This window comes from Parasteatoda tepidariorum, chromosome 7, assembly GCF_043381705.1.
Source record: "Parasteatoda tepidariorum isolate YZ-2023 chromosome 7, CAS_Ptep_4.0, whole genome shotgun sequence".
In the NCBI taxonomy this organism is placed as follows: domain Eukaryota; kingdom Metazoa; phylum Arthropoda; class Arachnida; order Araneae; family Theridiidae; genus Parasteatoda; species Parasteatoda tepidariorum.
This window is the reverse complement of record NC_092210.1, coordinates 38,508,157-38,534,582: the sequence shown is the minus strand read 5'-3', so window position 1 is coordinate 38,534,582 and position 26,426 is coordinate 38,508,157. Positions and strand designations below refer to the sequence as shown.

The window sequence follows — 26,426 nt, the reverse complement described above, 5'->3', positions numbered from 1 at the left end:
ACTCTTACGTAGTTCTATTTGTATGAATATAAGTTCAAAACACTTTTAAAGTCTTCCAAAATGCATCACCGTTTTGTTAGAAGATAATTAATAAAATTTGAGATACTTAATAGCCACGACCACAAAGTAACCAACATGAAAAGTTTAGTTAAAAAGATTCGGTAATTATTAGTAAATTATAAGTAAAGTGTAATTATAGTAAAGCATGCACTGGTAATTATTGTGAAATTCTTAGAACTATTTGATTCTGTATGGGAATATGCTAAGAATTTTCGATAAGAAAACCTCTAAGAATATTACCTTATAGCCTTATTCCCATAGCTTATTATTAGAAGCTATGCAAAAATATTTTTTATTAGTTTTAAACCTTCACATATCTTTTATCACATCACGACCTCACAACTTAAAATTCTAACTATTAATTAAGCAATTCGCAGAAATTTATCTTTTGAGAATGGCAACGAGATAAACAATCGAATAAAAGAACCTAAAGGGCAAACTTAAAGAGAAAAAGATGATTACCATAGTGATGACACATTAAAATATTCACTATACTAACGGAATAACGCACTCTGCAACAAGCATCAACATTGTTTTAATGCCAGGAAAAAAAATACTTTAACTAAAAAGGAAAAAAAATATAAAAAAGTGAAGGAGAAGAGTTGAATAACCGCTTTTGTTTCTTTGATTTCTTTTAAGCATTGTGAGGTAATTAAGGACTTCATTATAATTAGATTTTTGAAGTATAGCTCTCTGGGAATTAAACAAATTTCTTTTAGAAATAAACACATGTGGTTTTTTCCCCCCTTTCTTCTTGATACTCCTGCTTCTTTACGCTTGGTTGCAACTTTAAGATTAGACTGAAGTTCTTTACTTCTGGGAATAAACTGAATGAACCATTTGAATGAAATATATATTATTTTATTTCGAAAATATGCTGCAGTACAACAAACATTATGCCATTTTAACGCTGTTAATTTCAACCTTAAGACATCTTAAATTTGAATATTAGATGTTAAAAAATATTAATTAAAATACTTTAAAAATAAATATATAATTATTAAATATCGACATAAATTCAAAATGGAAATACTATCATAAATTTAAATCGTTGGATATTAAATTTTGATTGACATTGCTCAGTTTTATTGCTATCCTCAAAATGTTTTTGAAATCGATTTGAAAAGCATACATTTTCTACAAAAGAAAAATTTGATAATGAAAATAATAGTAATTCAAATTAAAAAATATCATAAATTGTAACTTCAAATTTTATTATATTAATATAGTATTTGTTATTACCTAGAATTGTGAATAAATTAAAAAAGGGTTATACCATTTAACTATTATTATTTGTCTATAATGTTTTTATGGTATTAAAATATAAATTATTTGATAATATAGGATGGATAAATAATGGAAAAGAATAGTTTTTTCTTTATTAAAAAATGCATTTTTATTTAACTCTAATAATTTTCCAAGAAAAGTATTCTGTTAGTAATTTTTTAACTTACTGTCACAAGTTTTTATTCCATAGTTTTCAGCAGTATCCATACAATACTTCAAATTATATGGAAAGAAAAAATCTGAAAGTGAGATTACACTATAAATATTACAATGCAGCATCTTAAATAATTGTTTTATGTTAACCTTACGCTTATGCTACCTTGCACGATCATGTGCAATTCAATTACAAACGCATTTGCTAATTTCAGCTTTACTTTATTGGAACTTTCCATAAAAGTAAACCTCACAAAATTATCTTAATAGAAAGTTAATATGCAATTAATCCCCATAAATTTTAATTTTATTTTCGCACGATAATTGCATTTTACTAATATCTACAAAAAATTAACATTGACACAAAAACGTGTGTTAGCAAAAATCGGTTAAAAGTTCTGAGAAGATCAAAACAATTTAATAAAAAAAAATTTATTTTATTATCTACAAATAACTTATCTTCTACAAATTAGGCCATGCATTAACTTCCAATTATAAATCTACAAAAGATATATCTAAATCAAGAATGTAAATAACAAAATAGTACCATATCCTTTTCAAATGGTTCAATATATTAGGTTCCAATTATTTAAGCCTTAATCAGAAATGCATCATAACAAAATAGTAGTAGTATTGAGTACAGCTTATTTTTCACAAACGGTGACATATGTAAAGTTCTTATAATAAATCCCGAAAAAATGTACCTTAATCAGTGCAAATGGTGAACTATTAATGTGGTTTATCCCTTACAAATGGGATATGCAGTAAGTTCAAATATTAAATTGCCGGATATGTTACCTTAACCAGGAACGCTAGTGACAAGTCATTAATGTATATTTTTTCCTTGATGTCATTAACGTACCTTAATTTCTTCCACAAATGATGACGTACAGTAAATTCAAATAATTATTCACCCGAGGATGTACCCTAAACAGGAATGCAAAAGACAAACCATTAATGCAACTAATAATCTACAAAAAGAACGTACAGTACTTCTTAATGATAAAATGCCGGAGAATGTTCCTTAATCAGTAACGAAATGACAACTTATTAACGTATCCATTTTTTTCTACAAATGATGGCATACAGTAAATTCAAATAATAATCCCGAGTAACTCAAATAATATTTATCACTCGATGATGTGCCTTAAACAGGAATGCTAAAGACAAACCATTAATGTAACTTAAATTCCACAAAAGGTAACGTACAATAACTCCTAGTGATAAATCGCCGGGGAATGTATCAGTAACGCAAATGACAACTTACAAATATCTATTTTTTCCTAAACAGATAATGACGCACAGTAAATTCAAATAAGAATTCCTCCGATGATGCACCTTTAACAAGAATGCGAAAGGCTAACCCTTAATGTAACTTCTATTCCACAAAAGGTAACGAATTGTAATTCTTAAAGATAAATCGCCGAAGAATGTACTTAATCAATAATGCAAATTGTTGTATAATATCAATGAATGTATCACATCTATCGAAATAGGAACCGAATAATAATTCCTATAATAAATTTCTAGATGCTCCTCAATCAAGAATGCAAATAAGGGTGAACCATAGTGATTCTTTTCTCCAAATATATCATGCAACTTTTTAATACTTAATGAAACAATTCAAATCTGAAGAATTTAGAGAATAAAGTAAATACAGAAAAAATAAATAAAACTTAAATGATCGTCTAATAAAATAATACGTATGCTCGATAATTTTTTAAGATAAATTCTCTTTAAAAACAAGGAATATCCATATCATTCTAAATTCTGAAACAAATTATTATTCTATATTCATTTTAAGTCATTAGTTTTTATTAAGTAGACATTTCTATTTACAGGATTGATGTAAATGAGAGCCTAGGGCATATATTCTTCTTTCTGTCTCTAAAATATATATCCTGCGCCATTTTTCATCTTCAAAACTGTAGCTCCCAGAACTCCTCCCATCTGGTATCCTGCAACCCACCGTGGTTAAGAAAGAAAATAATTTACATATCGAAGACATGTCTAGTCATTTGAAATATCGACAAATAAAACTACATTTCTCATCAGAAGGGTTATCCGACATATCATAAACTGTACATTTCTCATTAAATAAATGTTTTATTTTTGTGTGATATGTGCGCCATTGTAACTCACTCAAACGGTTGTGAAATTTCTTGAGATATTATCAATAGTTAAAATGTGTGTGTGTGTGTGTGTAACTATGATATAGTTTAATCAAATCTGATTAAATCAGAAGTTAGAAAAGGGTTAAATATTTAGGATTTTATCCCCTAATAATGAATAATCCTAGATTAACACAGTTTTTATTAATTTCTATTTAAATAGATATCATTAAAAATTATCTAATTTTTGCTTTTTGTAATTCGATAAAATTTACTAAGTTTTGAACTACATATCGTATCCGAGGATTTTTTTCTTATATTTAATTTTTATTCTAGTTCATTTTTAAATAATATGTTTAAAAAAAGCTAGTAAATTTTAATGAAAATGTTTTATTCTTTAATCGTGATTTTGTGATTAAGAAAATATATTAAATCTATACTTAAACTTATAATATTTATAATGAGTAAGTGTTACTAAAATGTTGTACCACTGTCGAAGGATTATTATCAAAATCTTAACCCTAGGCTTTATTGTTCGTCGAAATTTTAGAGACAAACTGCATTATTTTGAATTAAAAATAGCAATAATTAATTCATTTTTTTATTCCTAGTTTTATTGCTTCTTATTTAATAAACTTAAACTTGGAATATAAAAGAAATTAAACTCATAGGAAAACAGTATATTGAGTCATAGAGGGACTCAAAGTTATTTCTGTCATATGTTTCTTTTAATTGTAATGATTTTTCCATATTTTTCACAAGAACTTTTATTTCAATATTTGTTTGATTTCATAGTAATGAAATATCAAAAGTAATTGAAATCTTAGAAAAATATTACCAAAACGTTTTGTATTCCTTTATACTCATAACAGACTTTGATTTCTTTGTTTTTCAATATATTATTCAAGTTGATGATAAAAGTGGTAAATAATGTAAGTGTGCAAACATAAGCAGCATTTTTGAGGAGTTAATTTGGAAAGAAATAATTGCCTAAATTTTCATTTCCAGATAGATATTTTGCATTTGTAACAAAATAGCAGCTCGTATTTCCAAAAGTCTTTGAAAATAGTTGGGCAAATGATAATGCTCATATGCATTCTCAAAAGGTTGTTCTTTTGTTTCCAAAATTCTGTTTTAGTCAAACAGCAATTCATTTTTATTTAAGCTGATCTAAATACAAACAAATAAAATCAGAAGGCAATTTACACTGAGAAAAAATGTATGGTACAATATTATCAGGATATAGGAAAATTTAACGTATTTCCGGTCCTTTTTAAACACCGGTCATTTTTACCGAAGCGCTTTGGTAATGAGTTTGGTAAAATTAATACGATATTAATAAGAGGAAAACCACGTCTTAGGTGAAACGCCAGTGTTGAGAAGTACACCAAGTTGAAAAGTAAACTGGAGGAAACAGTTACCATTACCTACTAATACACTCGCAATTAATTTGGTAAAAATAAATAATCTACTTTTCTAGTTAGACCTCATCAAACCATACATTTCTATCTCCTTCTGTGGTTCTTCTAATTGAGTAATTAAATCGTTGGACATTTTTTGGGGAACCCTGCATCTTGAACAGTTGTCCGCTGCAAATTCATCTTCCATTTAGAAACATACACTAAAAAGAGGAAAAAGTCAAACAGTAATTTGCATATCCATGTTACTTTTGAACAGGTATTTTTAACATCCGTTATGCAGTTATTACTCTTATGATTCATGTGCAGAATTGGTGATCCAATTCTACGGAAATCCCATCTGATTGGAAATCTGAAGTCAGTGCAATTGTATTTCTTTGTAAAACCAACAAACCACAAATCGCGTCACGTACCAATAGTTATTTTTTGAATAATTAAAGGCTTTCATATTAAATGCGTTCCATCTGCACAACAACAGTTTATCACGATGTTACAAAATTTTCATTTTTGGAACTTACAATGTTTACCACTTTTAGCTCTCAATTAAAGAGAAAAAATGAGTTTTCTCTTAAATATGATTTACGATATATTATAAATTATAATAAATATTTAAGATATATATAAATATTCAAAATTCGTTTAAGCTTTTTAATAAAAGTAAAAGTTTGAGATTAGTTGATATACAAAATAGCTTATCAGTTATTCCATTAGATGTAGTTTTTCAATCATTCAAGCAGCTTTAAATGTTGTTGTTTTTTTTCTTTTTTTAAGGTACTTCTCTCTATTTAAGTACTTTTTTAAAAAAACAATATCAACAGGAAAAAAAGAGCATATCGTTCTAGGATTGTTCAAATACTTCTGATTATGAGATGATAGCTATTATTAGTGTTGCCTTACCCAATCAAGCTGTAAGAATATGAAATTAGTAAATCAAACTTCTGTAAAAATGTTAATATGTATTTAAGAAGTCGGATAATCCACGTCATTTTATAAAAGAAAGAACATGTGTATACTGTTGGAAAAAAAAAACTTTGTTTAATGTTTGCCTTTTTACCTAAATGTGTAGAGGTTAGAATGGATGATTCAGTGTTAAACTGTATTCGAAAGTGAGCTGCAAAATGTAATTCTTTCTATGCTAAAATTATATTTAGCCATTAATATACGTATTAGTTTTCTTGCAAAATGGACAGATAAATATTATATCAAATTTAAAAATTATAGGGCGGAGATATTTAATTTGTAAAAATATTTATATTGTTAATATGCCAACTTTAATAATCATATTATTAAAGCTGGTGGTTGCAGTTAACCGGAGACCATCTGAGATTTTACTTTACTTCTTGAGTAATCGCAACATCCCTACTGACAAAACTACCAAAATAATGGTAAAATTAACTACGTTTCTGGCACTGTGAGAACACGAAAAAGTACGGTAGTTTTTACCGAAGCGCTTTCGTAATGATTTTGATAAAATTAACCATAAAATATAGTTTAATAATATGCAATAAAATTTAGTAAATGTGGTAAAAATTTGTTAATATTACCATGAAACCATAGAGCATGGCATAAATACCATTCATGCTAGGCAGTTAAAATCGTGGGTCTGCAGACGATATTAGTCTCTATTATCGATAATTAATAAATATTACTGTAATAATATTTCAAAATATACTCTTACAATGCATTGAGAATATCATGCCTTACGATTATAAAATATCACACGAAGATAATATCGTAATTATTATTAGCAGGGATAATTATTGATTACTGTAATATCTTGATTATTATTGTAGTATATTTATTATAAATATCTAATTCTTAATACAATATAGGGAAGTAAGATTTTTTTTTGTTTCCTTAGCTTTTAAGATGTATTTGTTTCTTTTCGGATTTCAGAATTCTTTGGAAAACGTATTTTTTAACTGAGTAATCTTGTTGGTTTCTACATTTATTCAATTATAAATTTATAATATTGGCTAATTTAATGAATATCGGCTGATCGATTTGTTTATAACTATAAAGTAAAGTGATCTTAAATTTTAATTACTGCCCTTGTAAAATTATTTAAGAGGATAAATAAAAAAAATAATTATTATAAAATTAAAATATTGATGAAATCATGTTGCATAAATATCAAATTTTGCGCCACAGAAATTTCAATTTGACACAAATTAACTTTTACTTTAAGATTTAACAAGTTTAAGAATATTTAACTAGTAATAATAGCAATAATAAAGAATCTTTTTAGTAGAGAAAGTTTTATTTTGGGCTCACTTTTGATTATGTTCAAGTTTGTGAAAGCACTTGAAATTAACCCTTCACCGAATCTGTTTATCATACGTTTCAAATTTACTGATATAACAGCTCTAAAAAAAGCTGAAAATGATGTGAGGTATGAAAGGTATTATTTACAAAGCAATATATGTCATTTTTAAAATGTTCCTGTTTATTTTATTTATTTATTTATTAATTTATTTTTGATGCCAAAAATAACGAATTTAGTTTACATTACTCATTTATAAACGGGTAGTAGAAAGAAAAATTTATCTTATAAGAATAAAAATAAATTAACATTTGAAAACTTTTCAATTTAATTAATGAAGTAAAAAATTATTTTAGATTTGCTTCACCAAATCGTTATTTTTGCTTTTGTTTTTGTTCAAATCTAGTCATTATTTTATGTTTTGAAACTTTAATTTTTTTATATTTTTTTTTCTTTCTAGTCAAATGAAAAATGATTTTATAATGACATCATTATTATCTATTTTCATATTTTAAATGGTTTGGTTTATTAATTTAAAATAACAGCTGAAAATTAAATTAATTTTACACCTTATACCAAGATTCCAAGAGTAATGTTAGGAATAGGTTTATTACATATTATATTAAAACTTAAAAAGTATTGCTTCTGTTAGAGTTTTATTTAAAATTCAACAAAATATTTACATTATATTTATTTAAATTTAGCGATTTGTTTTAGTTTTTTTTTTTTACATTAATAACAAGTTTAACCTTAAACCTTAACAAGAATTTGTAGAATAATGTAAGGAATGTGGTTTTATTACATAATACATTTCGTTTTATTCAAACCATGTTAAAACTTTTAAAGAACTTGTTTTTTAAATTTTACTTAAAATTTAACAATTTATTTACAATTTTTATACATATCGATCTCAATATAGAAAACTTTAGATTAGGCTGTTGATATGTTATGGGTAAAAAATTGTTACTAATATGTGTCAAAGATTATAATATAGAAATAAATGTTGAATTTAAGATTATCCAACAACATTCGTAAATTTGTAGGCGTAGTAAATAGTATACTAGTTAAAACATGTGAAAAATTAACTGCAAGTATGTGCCTGAATTACTATATTTAAACTAGTGCTTTATATGCTATAATTTTTTTTGCTAATTTTTTTTAACTATGTGCTAGTGTCCTTTTAGTGTTCCTTAATAATATCAAGTTCAGGATACTGTACAAAAAACCAAATTTAAACGTGTTTCAAATTTTAATTCCAAATTCGAAATAGCTTTAAAAAAATTCATGAAATCTCAATACGTAATTTAAGAAAAACAGATTTTTAAGGTTTTGATATTTTCTAAAGATTTATTTTAAATGCATACTAGCGTCCATGTAAAGTAGACCTGAAAATAACCTCTTTTCAACAGCAACAAAAAAGTGGCGACTTAAATTAAATAAACAACCGGTCACTTTTTCCAATCGCTTTTTTTAAAAATCGCTTAATGATAAAAGTACACATCAATGTAGAAACAACATTCAAAATTTTCATCTTTCAGAATCCATCAATTTGTGGTGAAAGGATTCATGCAGAAGGAGAATTCTTTAACAATTAATGTATTTCAAAGTTGTAGTGTATACATTAAATGTATGTGGCCAACCCAAATATATTTACATATAGTTCTCTAAAATCAGTATGTTTAAATAAATTTTGTCACATACTTAAAATATCGTTATTGTTTAACTAATTTCTTATAGCCATAGATTATTTCTAATATGAATTTGTTTTTAAAAATAAAATTTAATCCAAAAAAAAAAGTTTGAAAAATAATTAAATGAATTCTAAAAATGAAAAGGACCTATCAACATCGATCACCGACTCATTAGGCTGGAAGAAAAAGTGGCTTCTAAATCATTAGAGTCTACCGGCCACTGGTTTATAACTGAATATTTAAATTTTCAGGTCTAATGTAAGGTCTAGTGCAGTATTACTTATTATACTGCAAAAAAAGTTCTTAATGACTCTTGTATACGTTAAGCATATTATCATGCTAAACTTTTAGGCAATATGTCATTTTATAAACATACTACAATACATTGAATATGAAACAGAAATACGTCGATGCTTTTTAATTTATCAAATGTACTTTTTTTGTCTTTTTAACGCATTTAAATAGAAAATCTAATATAGACCATTTATTAATTATTTAGCATAATAAACACATTTTACGATTATGAACAACGCTACATATTTATAGCATTTATAACACAAACAATAAAACATAAACAATAAAGGCCGAATGAATCAATATTTATTTATGAAATATTTCTCTTAATAATTACATCCTTCTCTTAATATTACTCATGTGATACACTGAGAAAAAAAGTATGGTGAAAACTACCAAAATATGGTTAAAATGGAAAAACCAACAAGCTCGGTAATTCTTACCGAAGTGATTACGTAATTATTTTGGTTAAATTAACCCTAAAACACAGTATATGTGATAAAATTCAGTAAATGTGGCAAAATTTGGTAATTCATCATGACTTATTAGAGCATGGCATGAAAACCATTTAATTGGTCAAGTTTGACTTTAAATTTAGTATTTTTTTCTAAATATTTGGAAATAAGGACTATAAATTTGAAAACCAGAATTTCCAGTAAACCGTTACCATTTTAACGAAAAAATTCCTAAGTGAATGGTTTATAAATACCATATATTTGTGTTTATTACCAGAATTATGGTTTCTTGTACTAGAATTGTCACTGCCATATAGTACGGTAATTTTACGAAACTTTTTCTCTCCGTTTAGTATTGTAATTATTGAGGCTACCATCAAAAGTCAAGTGTATTATTTAAAAGAAAAAGGTTAAATTCTTACGAATTGTGTCTGCCTAACTTAACTTTGATGCATTTCTAATATTTAAAAATTTTTCAAAGTTTACTGCTTTTACCATGTATATTTGAAATTAAACATGATTTAATATTGGATGAAAATCATACATATCATGCAGTAGCTAAAAAATTTCCTACTTTATATAAATTTTTAAATACAAAGTATTTATGAGTTTGTATTTTAAAAGTAAGCTGAAATGTAGCATTTTATATGAGCTATTTATTGTTTATAAGTTCCTAACTTAAAAATATATTATCTCGAAATAAATTGTAAAACATCTAACATTCTTAAAGTATCTTTGATGTTTAATTTCGATTTGTTTTTCCTTGAAATACGAAACCAATAAAATTGAATTTATGATAAGTATTAGTGTATGAAAATATTGCAAGGGAGACCAAACTTAGTTGTAACTGCGAGAAAAAATTATTTACTTTAATTCCTTGAGGTTATAATAATTTTATACATATTTATAATAATGCTCAGAATTTATTTTTGTAGGATGATATGCACGCTGTAAAAAAAGGTTTCTCAAAATTGCTCAAAAATGAGTCGCAATAGCTCCGTAATAAATAGGAGTAGAGTTTGAAAATTCCATGTATTCAAAATTAAAACAGCATTTACTCATTTTTTAGCTAAATGCATATGGAGGGAGAAATGCGGGAGAGAGATATTCGTTTGCTGTCGGCAGGATTCGAACCATGGACCTCCGGGTTCGTAATAGAAAGCTCGAACTTCGACAATTGTACACCCCAGTCCAGGAAGAGTTAGGAAGCTTTTATATAGTAGTCGCCGCAATGAAACCTCGTGACATACATTCCATTTGCTTAATAGATTTTAAGATATAGCGATTACCGATCTTTTCAATGAGCTATTGGGCCCATGCTTTCCAAATTGCAACACTTTATGCCAATGAAATCGGAAATTAGCTTATATAATAATAATAAATCCTCCAAGAATTAGATAGGGAGTGGAAGAAAATATGAATGTGCATTTGTGATCTAGTACAGCTTATCTCTATTGTTTCAGAGACCTATCTTGTATTTAAAACTCAGCTTGTATTTGAAACTCATAATTTTGTGTCATTATATCGGACAGCTTGTCCAACTCATGCTATTACAACTGACCTTATACTATAATGCGATACTATTTCATTTATAGAATGTTAACAAAGAACTATTTTTATTTAAACTATAAGCTTATAGAATATCAATCATCAATTGCTACACATAGATAAAATCTTGGTCATAAATTCAATTTTGACAATGTTGAAATTACTTCTCCCCCCTCTCCCAGTCACATCAGCTCATCTTGATGCCCTGGAATCTTGTTTTACTCATATATATGTTGATTCCCTTGTTAACAACATTAGTTCTTCACCCCTAGTCATTGCGCATTTTACTCTGATTTGCTCCTTCGGCCACTGTGGCTTTTCTTGTTCTGTTTTTCAGTTTTTTTTCTCTCTCTATAGGCTATTGTTTTCCTAGATGTTGTTACTTATCTTTATTTTTCCATTTTTCGTTGGCAATTTTATGTTTTATATTTCAAATCAATTTTGTTTCTCCTCATTAACGTCTGGCAAGTTTGAGAATGGGTGCCTGTTTTTGAGCGTTTGATACAATTTGACTGTTATTTTCTATTAATATACTTTTGAAACGAATTAAGTCTTTAATCTGGCATTATCAAAATGCAGAATAATATAAAATAAATATTTATAAATAAAACTATCGACTGAAGAAAAAAAATCGCTTTTGACAGATAAAAAATGTTCAAATCAAAATTCTAACAAACAAATGAAGACATATGACTCACGCCTAGAAAATTACATCATAAAGAATCACGTACACTAAAACTGTTCAGATGACAAAGCTTTAAACAAGACAAAAGAATAAGATTTATGACAACTAACTTCGGTCTCCCTCTTTTAAATGTAAAATCTAGATAAAACTAAACTGAATCCCATTGTGTAATTATTACATGCAGAATTATTAGAACACGCTTAATACTTATTTAATTATTGTTTTTCAAGAAACATTTTAATAGTTCGAATAATTAATAAATCTAATATTGTAATTGTTTTGTGGATTTGTAACATATATTTATTAATTATATGCTTATTCATAAATATTTATATTGATGATAAGAGTGTTTCGTTAAATGAAACATTTTCCAAACCTTTTATTTCATATTATTGTTGTCATGATGTAAATAAGAACCTAAAAATTTATGAATCTACTATCAATTACTTTGGAAAATTTCGAGGTATTTTGTAAATGAACAGTTTGTATAACTCACCATCGTACGTTCAAATGAAACAGTGTGATTTGCGTACGAGTTCAACTATGCAACTTTGAAACAGACGTAATCAGTTCTTGTGATTTAAATCTCACTATTTCTGTTGACAGAAAAATGTCAAGTTGTTTTTATACTTTAGCTCGTTGTCACCCATTTACTTTACAGAAATTCATTGTAAATATGTAAATCAGAGAAACTATTTTTATACCATATGTGTAAAATTGATGACAATAAATTCAGTGTATAATAAAACATTGTTCTTTTTCTTTCTTCCAACCAATTTAACACCGTTACTTGGTAGAATCATTGTAAGCGTTGTATGGCAATTTACTGTTAGCCATCGACTAGTAGAGTCCCCGTATTCAACGCAGTTTGGGAGTTACGACAGGTAACATCGAAATTGTCCGGATTGGGTTGTAAGATAAAGATATCAGAGTCAGTTGCTACACTTGGCGAAATTTCTCGAATATTTGGCTGAAATTCGTTTTTCGAACCTCGTTCGCCAAGGGGGTTCCAGGCCCAGTTTAAGTACCTTACACTTGAAACAAAGTTACAGTTTTAAACTATAAGTACCATTTTGCCTTAAAAATTATCTTGTCTTAACCATTTAATTCAGAATTTTTATTAAACATATTTTTTTCATTATTCTGAATTAATTTAGGTCAAAATAAGTAAAAAAAAAATACTATATTTAGCATTTTAATAATTTATGGTTATGAAATACGGGTGTCTTTTTCTGCGTTAGAGGTAAAATCTTTCAAACATAGCAAACTTTCAGACAATAATTTTTCAAATTTGCACTAATTTAGATCTAAGAAAAACTGTTATTCATCATTAAATTTCTTTAATTTACAAAACCAATTACAGATAAATTTTTTAATATCAGATCAATTTTTTAATATGAATATTTTTTTCTTCTTTTGAATTTCATATTTAAGTACAAATATAAATCTGATAAACATAAAAGTCAAAAACACGCCAACAATAAATCACTGATTAACTGATAGAGTTCATCAAATATAAAAATATGATTTTATTTTTAGTTCGCTTGCAAAATTTTAATTTAAAAGCAACTTCTTAGTAAAAAATCAATGTTTTATCCAAAAAATTTAATTTTTATTTGGTACTTAATACTATGAATGTCAAGTATAGCTATCATAATTTTCAAAAGCTAATTATTTAACAAAATGCATGGTTATTTAACATGATTTTTGCGTGTAATAGATAATTTGAGTTGTGAAGATAATTTTTTAAGGCAAGAGAAAAGAATACATCTTATAATTTTGATGCTCCACCCGATAAGATAGCTTGTCTATCACTCCAAACTTTGGTCTTAGAGGAAATTTTAGTTTTGTTTCTTTTCGGTAAATTTTGACACTCAGCCAATCACAGACTGTTAAAACTCTATAACATTGGATACAGGGATCTATCTATTACTACGGAATATGGTTTCAGCTGTGATTATTATCAGTTTACCAGAACAAATAAATAAATAAAATAATTAAAAATCTGTTTCTTTAATTTACTGGCTTATTTCTAATTTTAAATTAAATTGATTTTATGAGTAAAATGTTTACCACACAATGCCCTGATGTAGTAAAAAAAAAACATATATTTTTATTCATTACTGATATAAGATTTCTCTTTTGTTCATTTTGGAAGTATTTTTAACGAAACGAGAAAATGTTTTCTACAACATATACCAATTGGGTACCTCCAAGTGACGGCATCGTAGCATTTGTTGATTCGGAAATCAATCTGGTTCGACAAACATATGTGACATCGCATACAGGTACCCAATTAAACCCGATTTAAATCGTATAGTTAGACACAATCAATGAACTTCTTCTCGAGTTCCAAGCACCCATTTGGGTACTTGCACTTCAAGAAGATGAAGATCACGGACACCCGCATATGTGATCTATGACGTCAGCACGAGCTGATATATTTATAAGCAAAATGGCATGTTAAAGTTGAGTTAAGTTTCACCACATATTTTAGAATGTTAATTTAAATAAATTTAATTAAATACAGAGTCAATCGCACATTGAATTTATTGAAATATAAACCTTTCGCGCCTACGTCTTTTATTTCACTTAGATTTATTATTTGTTTATGTATTTTATTGTAACTGTAATATATTTTTTGCTTTGTGTACCTGGCAACTTAGATGCACAATTAGTTTGTTTATGTTCCACAAAGATTCGTGCCTGTTTTTGTGTTAAGTAAGAAAGTTATATTGAAAGAATTGAAATCTTTGTGATAGAATATAGAATGTGTCACTTAAGGGAATTGATACTTGACGGGCTTGACTTACTCGAAATAGAATGGTAAAAACACTCGCTAACATAAGCAAGTACCACGTTTGAACAACCAATCAGGATCAATATATCCACACTACGTCACTTGCAGGTATCCCATTATGATATTAGTTGGAAAACAAATTAAGAGATTTATGTTATTTATATCTTGAAAAGCAACTTTCATTTAATAAATAAAGTTGGCTAAACAACATAGTTAACCTACATATACCGAGCGTCTGGTTGCATATAAATATTTTAGCATAACGTAACGTAAAAGCAAAATATTGATACGCTGCAATTTCATTTCAAAACATGTTAGATCTTTAAAATTTCGCCTTTTTGTAGATCCTTGGTAGTTAGTAAATTTTTTAACATTGGTTTTGGGTATCATTCAATATATCTGCTACTAATAAAACTTGGCGGATCATTGTCGGGGGAAATCATAAATTAAAGGCGTCAAAACCAGCGCGATTGTCGAAAGGCGTTTCTATCAATCTGCTTTTACCACCTTTCTGATATCATCCAATAACAATCAAATATTGAAGTTCTTAATTTCATTGTGATTGAATTCGCCAAACTTAGATAACATTTTTGGGCTTTTTCTGACTTAATATTAATGTGTGATCTTAACGTGTATATACGTTAGTAAATAAATGCATTTTACATCTTTATTGGGAAAGATTTAATGGAAGTGAAAACGGAACATGATTTATAAAAATAATTGAGTTTATAAAACACCTGTATTTTTCTTTAAATCGTTTTTGTACCCAATAAACGAATACAAAATACGAAGTTTTAGAACTAATCCTTTTTATTGATCATTACTTGACTGAGGATGGTTTTTAGAAATCAATTGGCTCCTAGGTCCATTAATTTCTAATCGCAATTGAAACGTAATGTGATTTTGAATTCGATAATGGAGGAACTTTAGAATGAATGTTGTGCAGTCTTTAAATTTTCTTTTCTTTTTTAACTAACAAGTGCCTTCTAAAATACTTCAAATGGAAATCCCTAAAAGTTTTGCTTTAAATTACAGTAACGATTCCCTGCAAGTGAAGAAAATTATTCGCTACGGCATCACAAAAGCCTGTAATTTAGTATTTTAATAAATATAATTCTATTCCAATCGAAGAGTGCAGCATTTGAAACTTGAATAGTCAATAAATGCAAATCGTTAAAAGTATCCATGCAATAACTATTTAGCCAGAAATGATAGATGTTTTCAATACACAACCAAATATCAAAGGCTAAAAAAGGAAAAACAAAATTGAGCGAAGTTACCTCTTTTAAGTATCTCGACCAGTTTCTTATCGCAATTGATTGAACGAAAACACGCAAACTATGCTGAATAAATTCATAACTAGTGACAAAGAATAATTCATCAAATATTGAAAGCCAGGCGGCTATCGTAAAAGAAGAATCTTGATTAATAAAAGGATTATGCAGGATTGTCGAGGTGCGTTCCAGAAACTAGAACCACCTACAGAATCAGTCACAATGAAACAGGTTTTTTATCAACAGAATAGCCACTTGATGAATTGCGCATTTAATTTAAAATAACATATAAAAAGAGACTTTTCAAAGTTCATTACTCTATTAGTTTTAATAATAGCAAACAAATAATGCTATAATAGAGTATAAATCAGACTTACAATTTATTTCATTAGTTTTGCTAAGGGATTGTGTTGACAAAAAACGCCTGTAACCAATTCACGGAGTTATAGTCGACGTGTTTTTTTTTTAATTATACTAGGAGGCTTCGCTCACCAACCTCTTGTTTCGCTTTCACCATTTTTTTTTCAAATGTCGAATTTATCAACAAAAAAAGAATAAATAAATAATTAAAAGATAATTTTGTTCATAAATCATAGTAATCGTCTTAATATGATGTAAGAACATTTTGTTAATATGTTACTCATAACAAAGTGAATACCTAACTTTAAAAAAAATTACCTGACTTTGAAAGATATTAGGAACAGAGATGTGTGACACACAAGATGAGATAAATAACAAGCAATTTTAATCATAAACGATCATTTAAGTAATCGAATTGAAAAAAATATATGTATATACTATATAAATAAGAAGCAGTTTTACTCATTAACAATTTGAAACGATAAAATTATCATTAAAGTAATCGAATTGAAAATAAATTTGTCAACTAGTTAATTTATTCTATAATTAAGCTTTTTATCTTTCAAAAGCAGAAAAACAGAGGCGACGTCACTTACGATGATTATAAAATAGTAAGCGACGTCGCTTCTGTTTTATTAGGTGTTCAACTTTACGTTATCTTTTGTTTTGCAGCACGAAAACTATAAGACTTAGAAACTCGACATTACGAGGGTAAGTAGAAAAATGTACAAGAAGTACGATGGTATAAAGAAAGATTAACATCCAATAATTAGTACAAGAATTATTAATTGTTTAACTAAAAGTAAAATATTATATACGGGCCACCCTTCAGCCCGTAGAAATGCAACTGCAGAGTTGAAATTTGTGGTGCTGAAAATTATTTTATTTAGGTACTTAACACAAGTTCTTTGTTTAGAAATGCTTTCTCGTTTTAAAAAAAAAAAATTATTATTATCTAAATTTAATATCGCTCTCTCGAAATCTTTAATTTAACACTTGATGTCAAAAGTAACAAAAACCACATCTAATTTATTAGAAGTCATAAATCGAAATTTAATATATCTTTCCCAAAATCTTTAACGTTTGCTATCAAAAGTAACAAAAGCCACATCCAACTTATTAGAGGCTAAATCTCTCTCTCTCGAAATCACTTGATGTCAAAAGCAACAAAAGCCACATATAACTTATTAGAAGCCATATATCTAATTTATAAGAAGTATTTAAAAATGATTTCAGAGATGAGTGATCTATCAATAAAACTAAAGAATGCTGCAAACATAGAATATTTTAACTGTGACTTACTCAAATTCCGGAATTGTGTCAGAGAAATTGGCAGAACTTGACAAGAAAAGTGAAGCGAATGTTCTGTGCTGTCCAATGCACTCGACATGAAGTGTTTGTACCCTGCAGCAGGCAAAGTTTTAAAAAACAAAGTCAAAATTTGATAGAATGTTTAGCTTCTGGATTATTTTCACTAAAATAAACTTCAATAACCACCGTGATGTTAAATATGAAAGTAAGGTAACTTAGTTAAAATATTTAGGCTAGTAATTTAAATATTTTAATTACAACTAGGGACAAAATAAAGTTTTATTTTTTTAAAAATCTGTTTGAGTTGTTTTCTAGCTCTTTGATGCAGACGGGGACACCCTATATATTTTTTCTGGCTTGCTCTTTTATATTTCTTCTGGCACTCGAATTACAAGTAAAAATATATTTTGGTATTTTTCATTATAAAAAAAATCTTTTTAGATCGTCGGAATTATGTGTACTAAAATATAAAATCCCAAAAAAGTAGTTGAAATTTTTTTAAATTCATATTCGAAATTTCATCAATAACTGATTTTTTAAATAAAAAAGAAATTTCAATGACAAATAACTTTCTCTTGGAACTAAATAACTGCAAATTTGAAAAAATATTGTTTAAAGAGAGCTCTGGAAGATTTTACCCTAATGCAGAAAAAGACACCAGTGTTTTATGCTGTATTTCTTAACCATGATTTATTAAAAAGGCTAAATATAATTTTTTTGCTTATTTCGACCTAATTAATACAAAATAATGAAAAAAGTATGAAAACCATGTTTAATAAAAATTCTACGTCAAAGTGATAGTAATTTTAAAAAACTGCTGCATCCTTCTGTAGCATTGTTCTAAAACATTCCTGCATAATGTTATGAAACAGAAATATCCTAATTTTAACTACAAGCTGTAAAATACTTATGAAAAATAAGATTAATTTTGCATAGATTAAGTAAGAAGAAAAAGTATTTAATTCATTTTTATTTAATTACCTGGTTCCAAAAGTACAAATTTACATGAAATAACTCAGACATGATCACATTTGTATAATACACAACACCGAGAATAATTGTATAAAATTTTATAATATTTCGATCGAATAGCGATTGTCAAGTTTATCAAAACAGTTCACATTAAATTATTTTATCGTAAATTCTGGATATATATATATTGATCCTTATATAATAATCTGTTTATACAAAGGTTTAGAAAAAAGGGAGAAGTAACAATTTTTTAACAAACAAATGTAAAGTCGTTTTTGTAAAAAAGAATAAAAACATGGCAAGTATTTACAATATAAAAACAAAGATTTAACAAAAATAGTATAATAAAAAATTGTAAAGTATTATTCAAAAAGAACATACAATACATCATTGGCAGACAATAGAAGAAAATGCTGACATGGCATTAATGAATTTACAAAGTATTTTTTCAATGTGTAGTTATATCACTATAATAATAATAAAAAATGCATTTTAAAACTAAACTTATGTCCTTCCACAAAGAATATTTAAACACATTATATTTTTAATTGATATAATATGCTTGTATAAAAAAAACTTACTAAAAAAATAAAACAAGAGCCATTTTTAATTTAAAACAGCAAGAATTTTTAAGTGTGAGTTAATTAATAAGCAATTTGATAAAAGGATTTCAATGAAATAGGTCAAGCAAAATTACATTTTTACTATTAAACATTAAAAGGAGCTGCCAAAAATTTAATTATTCAAAATTTATTTCATGCAAAAATGAGGTCTTAGTACTGTATACTATTTAATTCGTTAATTATCATTAACGATAGAATTAAATTATAGAAATACTATAGGATTCTAAAAGATAAAGAAATTTATCATTTCACTAATTTTTAAAATAAAATTTAGTAAAAAAATAATATTCTTAAAACTTAGCTTTTTTCCCCTTTCATTTTAATAAAAAAATAAAAAACTTCCAACTTTTTGTAAGGCTGTTGCAAAATACAGAAGCCTTTCGTTAAATTGTAAATTTACATTATATCACTATCGAAAGAGTTAAAATAAAGAGCTTTAAAAAAATTAGAAAAAAAATATGAATAGAATCTTTAATGCCTTGAATAATTTAGCATCTCATACCATATTATTTGAGCAATATTTCATTATTTCTTAGGGTCGACAACGGGGAGTAAGTATCATTTATCACCATTTGTGGAAATTTTTAAAGTGTTATTGTAGTTTTATTGAAGATTGCACATGCAAAAAATAAATACAATAAATGTTTTAGTTAATCTTAACAAAGTTAGCCTAAAATGAAAATTGCATATGCTTAAAGAAATTAGTTATTTTTAACCAAGTTACCCTAATATAGCTGCATGCTTTCACAATTTTACAATATCCTTAGTTACACAAGCTTCTATATGGCAACTCTGGTCAATTTTTAACTACAAATCATACAACTTAGCACACATTTTAGTGTCATTACTATTTTAAGCATAACCTTAGTATTGGATTAAATAATAAAACGATAGAATTTCTTCAACAAAAAAAATGATTAAGAATATTTATTTATTATTATTGCAAATATGATATTTAGAATATAGTAATACTAATAAAAAAAATCACTTAAGATTTATGGAAGTATTAGTATTTTAATAATAAACAATTAAAATAAAAAAATTAAAATTACAAAATTTGATGCAAAATATTTTTTCAGATATAAAATAAAATGCACTGCACACAAGCAGTCAAGTTAAAAAACAATGATGTCAAACTTAGTTGTCATAAAAATGAGCACATTCAGAAAAGTACTTATATTATAAATGAATGAAAATAAAAAATAAATGCAAAATTTTAAAGCAATTACTTTGAAGCTCTTTAAATGAAAAATGCCTTAAAATTATGAACAATTTCAAAAACGAAAAAAATTACCAAAAGGAGAAACATAATGATAAGTAAACAAAATAATGAAAACAAACTTGAGAGTAACATTGTTTTAATAACACTGAAAAGCATGCATTTGCTGATAGTACTTAATAATTCAGACAATACTAATTTATCAACAACAATGCTTTGCATTTCATTTCTTATCAATGCTTAATACTTCCTTATTAATATTTAATATTCCTTTGTTACTAATACTTAACACTTCAGATTTACATTTAAAACTGTTAGCGTAGACGGATATTGATGAAATATTTTTTAACTGATTAATATGTAGTACATTTATTTGCTTTTGCTATTAAAAAAAAAACTGTAGAACATGTATCTTATAGGTTCAACAGAAAATGTAAACACTTTGAGGTTTTACAGACTCTGTTAATAATTACTTTAAGAAATTTATGAGATTGTGTGAGTTAGATATGAAAACATCTTTTTAAGTATGGCTTATCACTAGGTTGCTCAATGCTGATAGCAAAGAGAAAAATAAACAATTCAAATACATTTAAAGGGATATTATATAGACTATACATTACATGCTTAAAATACAATTTTATATTAGTGTTTTTTACATTATTTTCTGGTTAAACATTTCATGGATGGAAGTTTTCATACATTAAAAATATGCCATATTCTTTTAGTTAATTAGTTTGAAAATATAATGTCCTCTTTATAATAATAAACAGTATTAGAATGAATTTATTTTTATACATTGGAAAATTACTTTAAACACTCAATGTAGAAAATTAAATTATGATAATTATTTACAAGTTAAATAACTTATAAGTTGCAAGAGTTTAAAGTTTAAATTGACAAAAATAATAATGACCATAATTTTAAAATAAAATTTTTATTACCCCAAAAAATTTTATTAAACACTTCTATAATGCAAATTATCATCTAATTAAATATAAAAATGGGTATTTTAAGGTTATAATTTGAATGAAGAAATTTAAATGAATAAAATTGTGCGCATATAACATTTTTCAATGCATTTTTGCAAACATAAATTATGTAATATCAAATTTATTACAAGAAAAACCAAATTAACAAAGAAAAAAATAGTAATGTAATAAGTAGACCACTTGTTGCCTTAAATGCTTAGATAGTAGGCAGCTTCTTATAAAAATCCTAATAGGATAAGAGAAAGCAGGATATGCCTATAAATGTGTCCGTACCTAATCGCTTAACGAATTATGATAATCTAATTCTTATACGAATTAAATAAATAGCAGCAAGTTTAAATTATTTGGTATGAAACTACCTGAAGTCCATAAGATAATTTTGAATTTTTATGTTAAAGAAACATAAAAAGAAAAAAAAATTTATGCATAGTACTATCTTTACAAATAGTATAAAAAGAACCACTTTCTTGTCATACAAGTTCTGTACAAAAAAAAAAATTTCCCCTAAAGGTATTAATTTTAAAGTTACGGAGAAACGCGTTTAAACCCCTTAAGGCAAAAACCATATTTTAAAACTAAGATGTTAATAACCAGGCAATTTTAAATAAAGCCTTAACTTAGCAACCTTTACTAAATTTTTGCTTAAAACAGCAAAGATACAGTAAAAAATTCTACAGACTTACATGCAAAAATTGAAATAATTAAAAATCTACTTTTAACAGAGTTAAGCACCACTTAGCACTAATATCATTTGATATGCAGAAATAATATAGCTGTTACCCAGGGGAAAATAACACAGATTTTTTAAACAGATGTTTCGGAATTTAAACGTAGTACAAATTTATTGCTTTTAGGGTCTATCACTTCCTCTGTGATACACAAATGAGGTAAACGAGATATGGTGACTAACAGAGAAATGTCATTTTGACGAAGCATGAAGATGCATCCATGTTCTATTGGTCTTGAGAGCAAAGTGTCACAGACCAGAGACCAAGTTTGACTTGGACGATGTTCCCGGTCATTTTGAAGAACAGGTGAAGAAATTAGATATTTTTCCAAAAAGGCCTTGGGGCTTAAATCATGGCTTAAGCATAATGCAAGATGGTCTAAGATGGATTGCATTGTATGCCGTGGTTGTTGACGAGTTATACGCAAGTATTTCTGGAGTGATTTAGCCATAGATGGAAAAATTGCTTGGGCTGCTTCTGATGCATCCATTGGTATTGCAGGACCTAAAGGAAAAATTACAAATGATGTTCCTGATTAAACAAATTAAAAATACACATTTATATACAGAATTGTTTTTCAGAATATAAATTATAACTCAATACATAAAATAGCTATTAGCAATAATAAAATAGTACATAAAATAGCTAAGCAATTTATACATAATACCTTATAATACATAAAATAGCTAAGCAATTTATCTTATAACCGCAGTTGACCAGCCGACCCAATTTTGAGTTTAAGACGACCAATGTTCAACTCCGTAGACTTGAAATTTTGAACGCGATCCGGAAGACAAGGGAACTCCTGGATCAAGCATTGAGAGGAATTTGCCTTCGTAGAGGACTTTTTGATGGAACTAATCCGCATTTGTGTTATGTGGAGAGGAATACCTCTCACGGTTAGCCTGGCGGCAAGCGGACTAACTCATGATCTGTCTACCACTGATATTTTTCGTCAGCACTGTGGTCAGTGCGAGACAGGTGCAGAATTTGAATTGACCAGCGATCACGGAGATTTGAACCAGAGTCACCTCATTAAGAAGTGTGTGCTATACCCCCTGAGCCACCACGGTTCGAAAAAAAAGCAATTAATCAAATATAATCTAATTAAATCTCCAACTTAAAAAAACAATAAAATTAAACTTTCATGCCAAATGCTCAATAAAATTAAGCTCAGTATTTGAGAGTCGATAAAAGTTTAAAATTTCTGGAAAGCAGCACCAGTATTATGGAATGGAAAATAAATAACATAGCTTTTTATTATTTTGAAACTACATAAAGACCAAGTTTTACATTTAATATTATTAAAAATTAACTAATACTTGTTTCAATAAAAAAATTTGTCATCTTTATGAATAACGACAAGGTTTTAAATGAAAAGACAGACCCACAATTTTTTTCTACTGTTTGAAAATTTATTATTTTTATATTAAAAAATATTTATTTTTAATTTGTGTTCTTTTAATTTTCTTTACTTTACTTTTTTATTTAAGTTCCTTTCTCCTTCTTTTGGTGCTATTACTCCTTTCATTTGTTCTTCTTTTGACCATTTTTCTTACATGGTATTTCAGAAAGGATAAAAACCAGACTAACAAGAGCAATCTCCTGATCTCCCATGCCCGAAAACAACTGTTTTTAAATTCCCACAAAAGTTGAGAATAGTGATTTGCTAGGATAGCTGAAAAATAACCATGTGGAGAAAAGAGATAACTTTTATGTGACTGAATAGCGGCCTGACAAATACTAGTTTTCGCCCAACTGTGCTTGTCTTAAAGTAATAAGAGTTGAAAAATCAGGGTTGCAAAATATGCCCGATTGCAAAACAAAGTTCAGGAGCAATTCAGGCATCCCTGGTGAAATTTTTGGGACAATTAAACAAAAATAAAAAATTCCTACAGAAATTTTTATTAAAAAAAAAATTTGCTTCACAAATTATCATGAATTATTACTATTTTAACATAGCCTGAATTTTAACACTTGTACAAATTTATTCAAGAATAGTATTAAACCAAACGAAATTTTATTTTTGTTGTTGGAGAAACTTTTTTAAGAAAATGCAAACTTAACTTTCTACAAATATTTTGAAAAAATTATAGTAACTAAAAAATAAAAACGCCATAATTTTGGGCAAAATTTTAGACTAAAAAAACTGTGTTCTAGGGAAACATTAGGCTTCATATCAGGCCTTGCGTAAAGGATGAGTAGCATCTTATGTGAGAAAACTTGCTCTACCATTAATGCAAAAAAGTATTTTTTCTGTAAGAAGTTTAAGTCACTATTTCACACACTTTTAAAAATAAAAAATTTAAAGGCATAAACTTAATTTTACTATTTTTACCAACCCAGTTTCAACTATTTTATTTCAACACTTACCTTGTTCATCTTNAGAAACTTCTTCTTTCACCATGAGACAAAAACAATACATGAAAGTGCAAGTCACACTGTTGATAGTGTGTTGACCTTCTGGAATAAGGCTAGAATTCCTACAACCGAAAAGCAGAATGCAGTAAGAAAGTTAGAAAAATTAGTTGAGCGGTACCAAAAATTGAAAAAGAACAGAAATCGGAGTACGAATACTCAAGAAGACAATGAACAGAATTTTTTCAAAGAATGCAAGATGTTGTGGGATATTGCTCATGTCGGTGCTTTACAGATCATAAAAATTGAAGACAAGAAGTTTTTGCTTAAACAGTGGGAAGGATTTGAAGGCTGTATGTTGTCAGTCGACAGAAAACTTGAGAAGAAAAAGAAACGCTCATCTAAAAGGAGGCTATATGAGACACTACCATCTAATAGTGTGGACATGAATAAAAACAAAACTGTATGTTATCCTTCATCAAGTGCTGAAATTAAAGAAGACTGTGGTTCAACTAGTCCTCAGAAAGTGATACTGATGATGATACTTTTCAATATCCTAGTACTTCAGAAAAGACAGCAAAGGGGAAAAAAAACAAGCTTCTTTCACCTAATTTGATGTCTGTATTGGATCGAACAAAAACCTCGGATCGCAGTGCTACATTTTTAATTGCAGCAACAGCCCAAACAGTTGGAATAAATGTAAGTGAAAGTACTGTTTCACAAAGTACACCTCGCAGACACAGAACAAAATTTCGAGCCCAGTTAGCGAAGGATTTGAAGCATAACTTCAAACCTGAAGGTCCGCTTGTCGTCCACTGGGATGGGAAACTCATGGCTAGTATTTCTGGAGAAATGGAGGAAGTTGACCGCCTCCCTATTCTTGTCACAGGAAATGATGTGGAGAAATTACTTGGTGTGCCAAAACTGCCAGATGGTACAGGCAAGGCAATTGGAGCATTCCATCATGCACGGTGGATGGCCAAAGTTATTTACTGTTTAAAAATATACATGTTTTGTGGACAGTTCAAGCTCACACCAAAAGAAGCTAAAGGGTTGAAACGATGAATTGATTTTAGCACACACTTGTACACGAGAGCCTGGTTTCGCTGCTCTAACGCAGCCAATGCACCTTTCATAGACTTAGAATTTTTGAAACATTTAAATTTGGTGAAAAATGAATGCAAAGAAATCTCAAAAGCTGCACGCAATGGGTTGAAGAGGCATCTATGGTAATTAAACGATGACTTATTCAAGCTCAGCCTATTCAGCTGTCATGTAAGCACAGAAGATAAGGTTTTAATGGTTGAGAAGTTGTTTAAAATAGATGAACATATTGAAGATGTAACCAATGCTTCTAAATGATTTAAGGAAAAAGAAATCGGAAATGTTAATGAAAAATCATTGCATGATTTTGTTAATGAAAAATCTTGGATGATATTTAAGTCATTGAATATACAAGGCGATTTCTTACATTCGTCCCCATTGGAATGGAAGAAATTTTATTCTTACCATGATGGTGAAAAGAAAGTGGAATGTTTAAAGACAGTAAATGATTGCGCAGAAAGTGGCGCAGCGCTCATTACAGACTACAATGAACTGATAACTAAATATGAAGAACAAAAACAATTCTTACTTCAAGTTGTGGAATCTCACAGAAAGAAATTTAAGGATACTAAAAAAACCACACTTGTTCAAAATGTATGATTTTTTATTAGGATTTTCTTCATATATGCTTACTAATAGATATTGTGTTGGCTCGCTCCCTTGTATTTTATGATATAAATAAGAAATATGTACATATGAGTGTACAATTCATGGTTTTTGATG

The 26,426-nt window shown here is 27.7% G+C and overlaps 2 protein-coding genes across 2 annotated transcripts in view; one reads left to right on the top strand and one right to left on the bottom strand.

Moving 5' to 3' along the window:
* The window catches only part of LOC107455609 (protein sax-3), a 146,848-nt gene extending 141,609 nt beyond the window's left edge, over positions 1-5,239 (top strand). The window contains exon 29 of the mRNA XM_043055409.2: positions 3,342-5,239. The gene's annotated coding sequence lies outside the window, so the exon portion shown is untranslated. The remainder of the gene's footprint in view (positions 1-3,341) is intronic.
* A 13,423-nt stretch (positions 5,240-18,662) lies between these two features.
* Positions 18,663-26,426, bottom strand: part of LOC107455627 (Strabismus domain-containing protein Vang) — a 14,912-nt gene continuing 7,148 nt past the window's right edge. Inside the window, exon 3 of the mRNA XM_043055309.2 lies at positions 18,663-22,745. Within this exon, the coding sequence (XP_042911243.1) occupies positions 22,318-22,745 (428 nt within the window). The 3' untranslated portion in view covers positions 18,663-22,317. The remainder of the gene's footprint in view (positions 22,746-26,426) is intronic.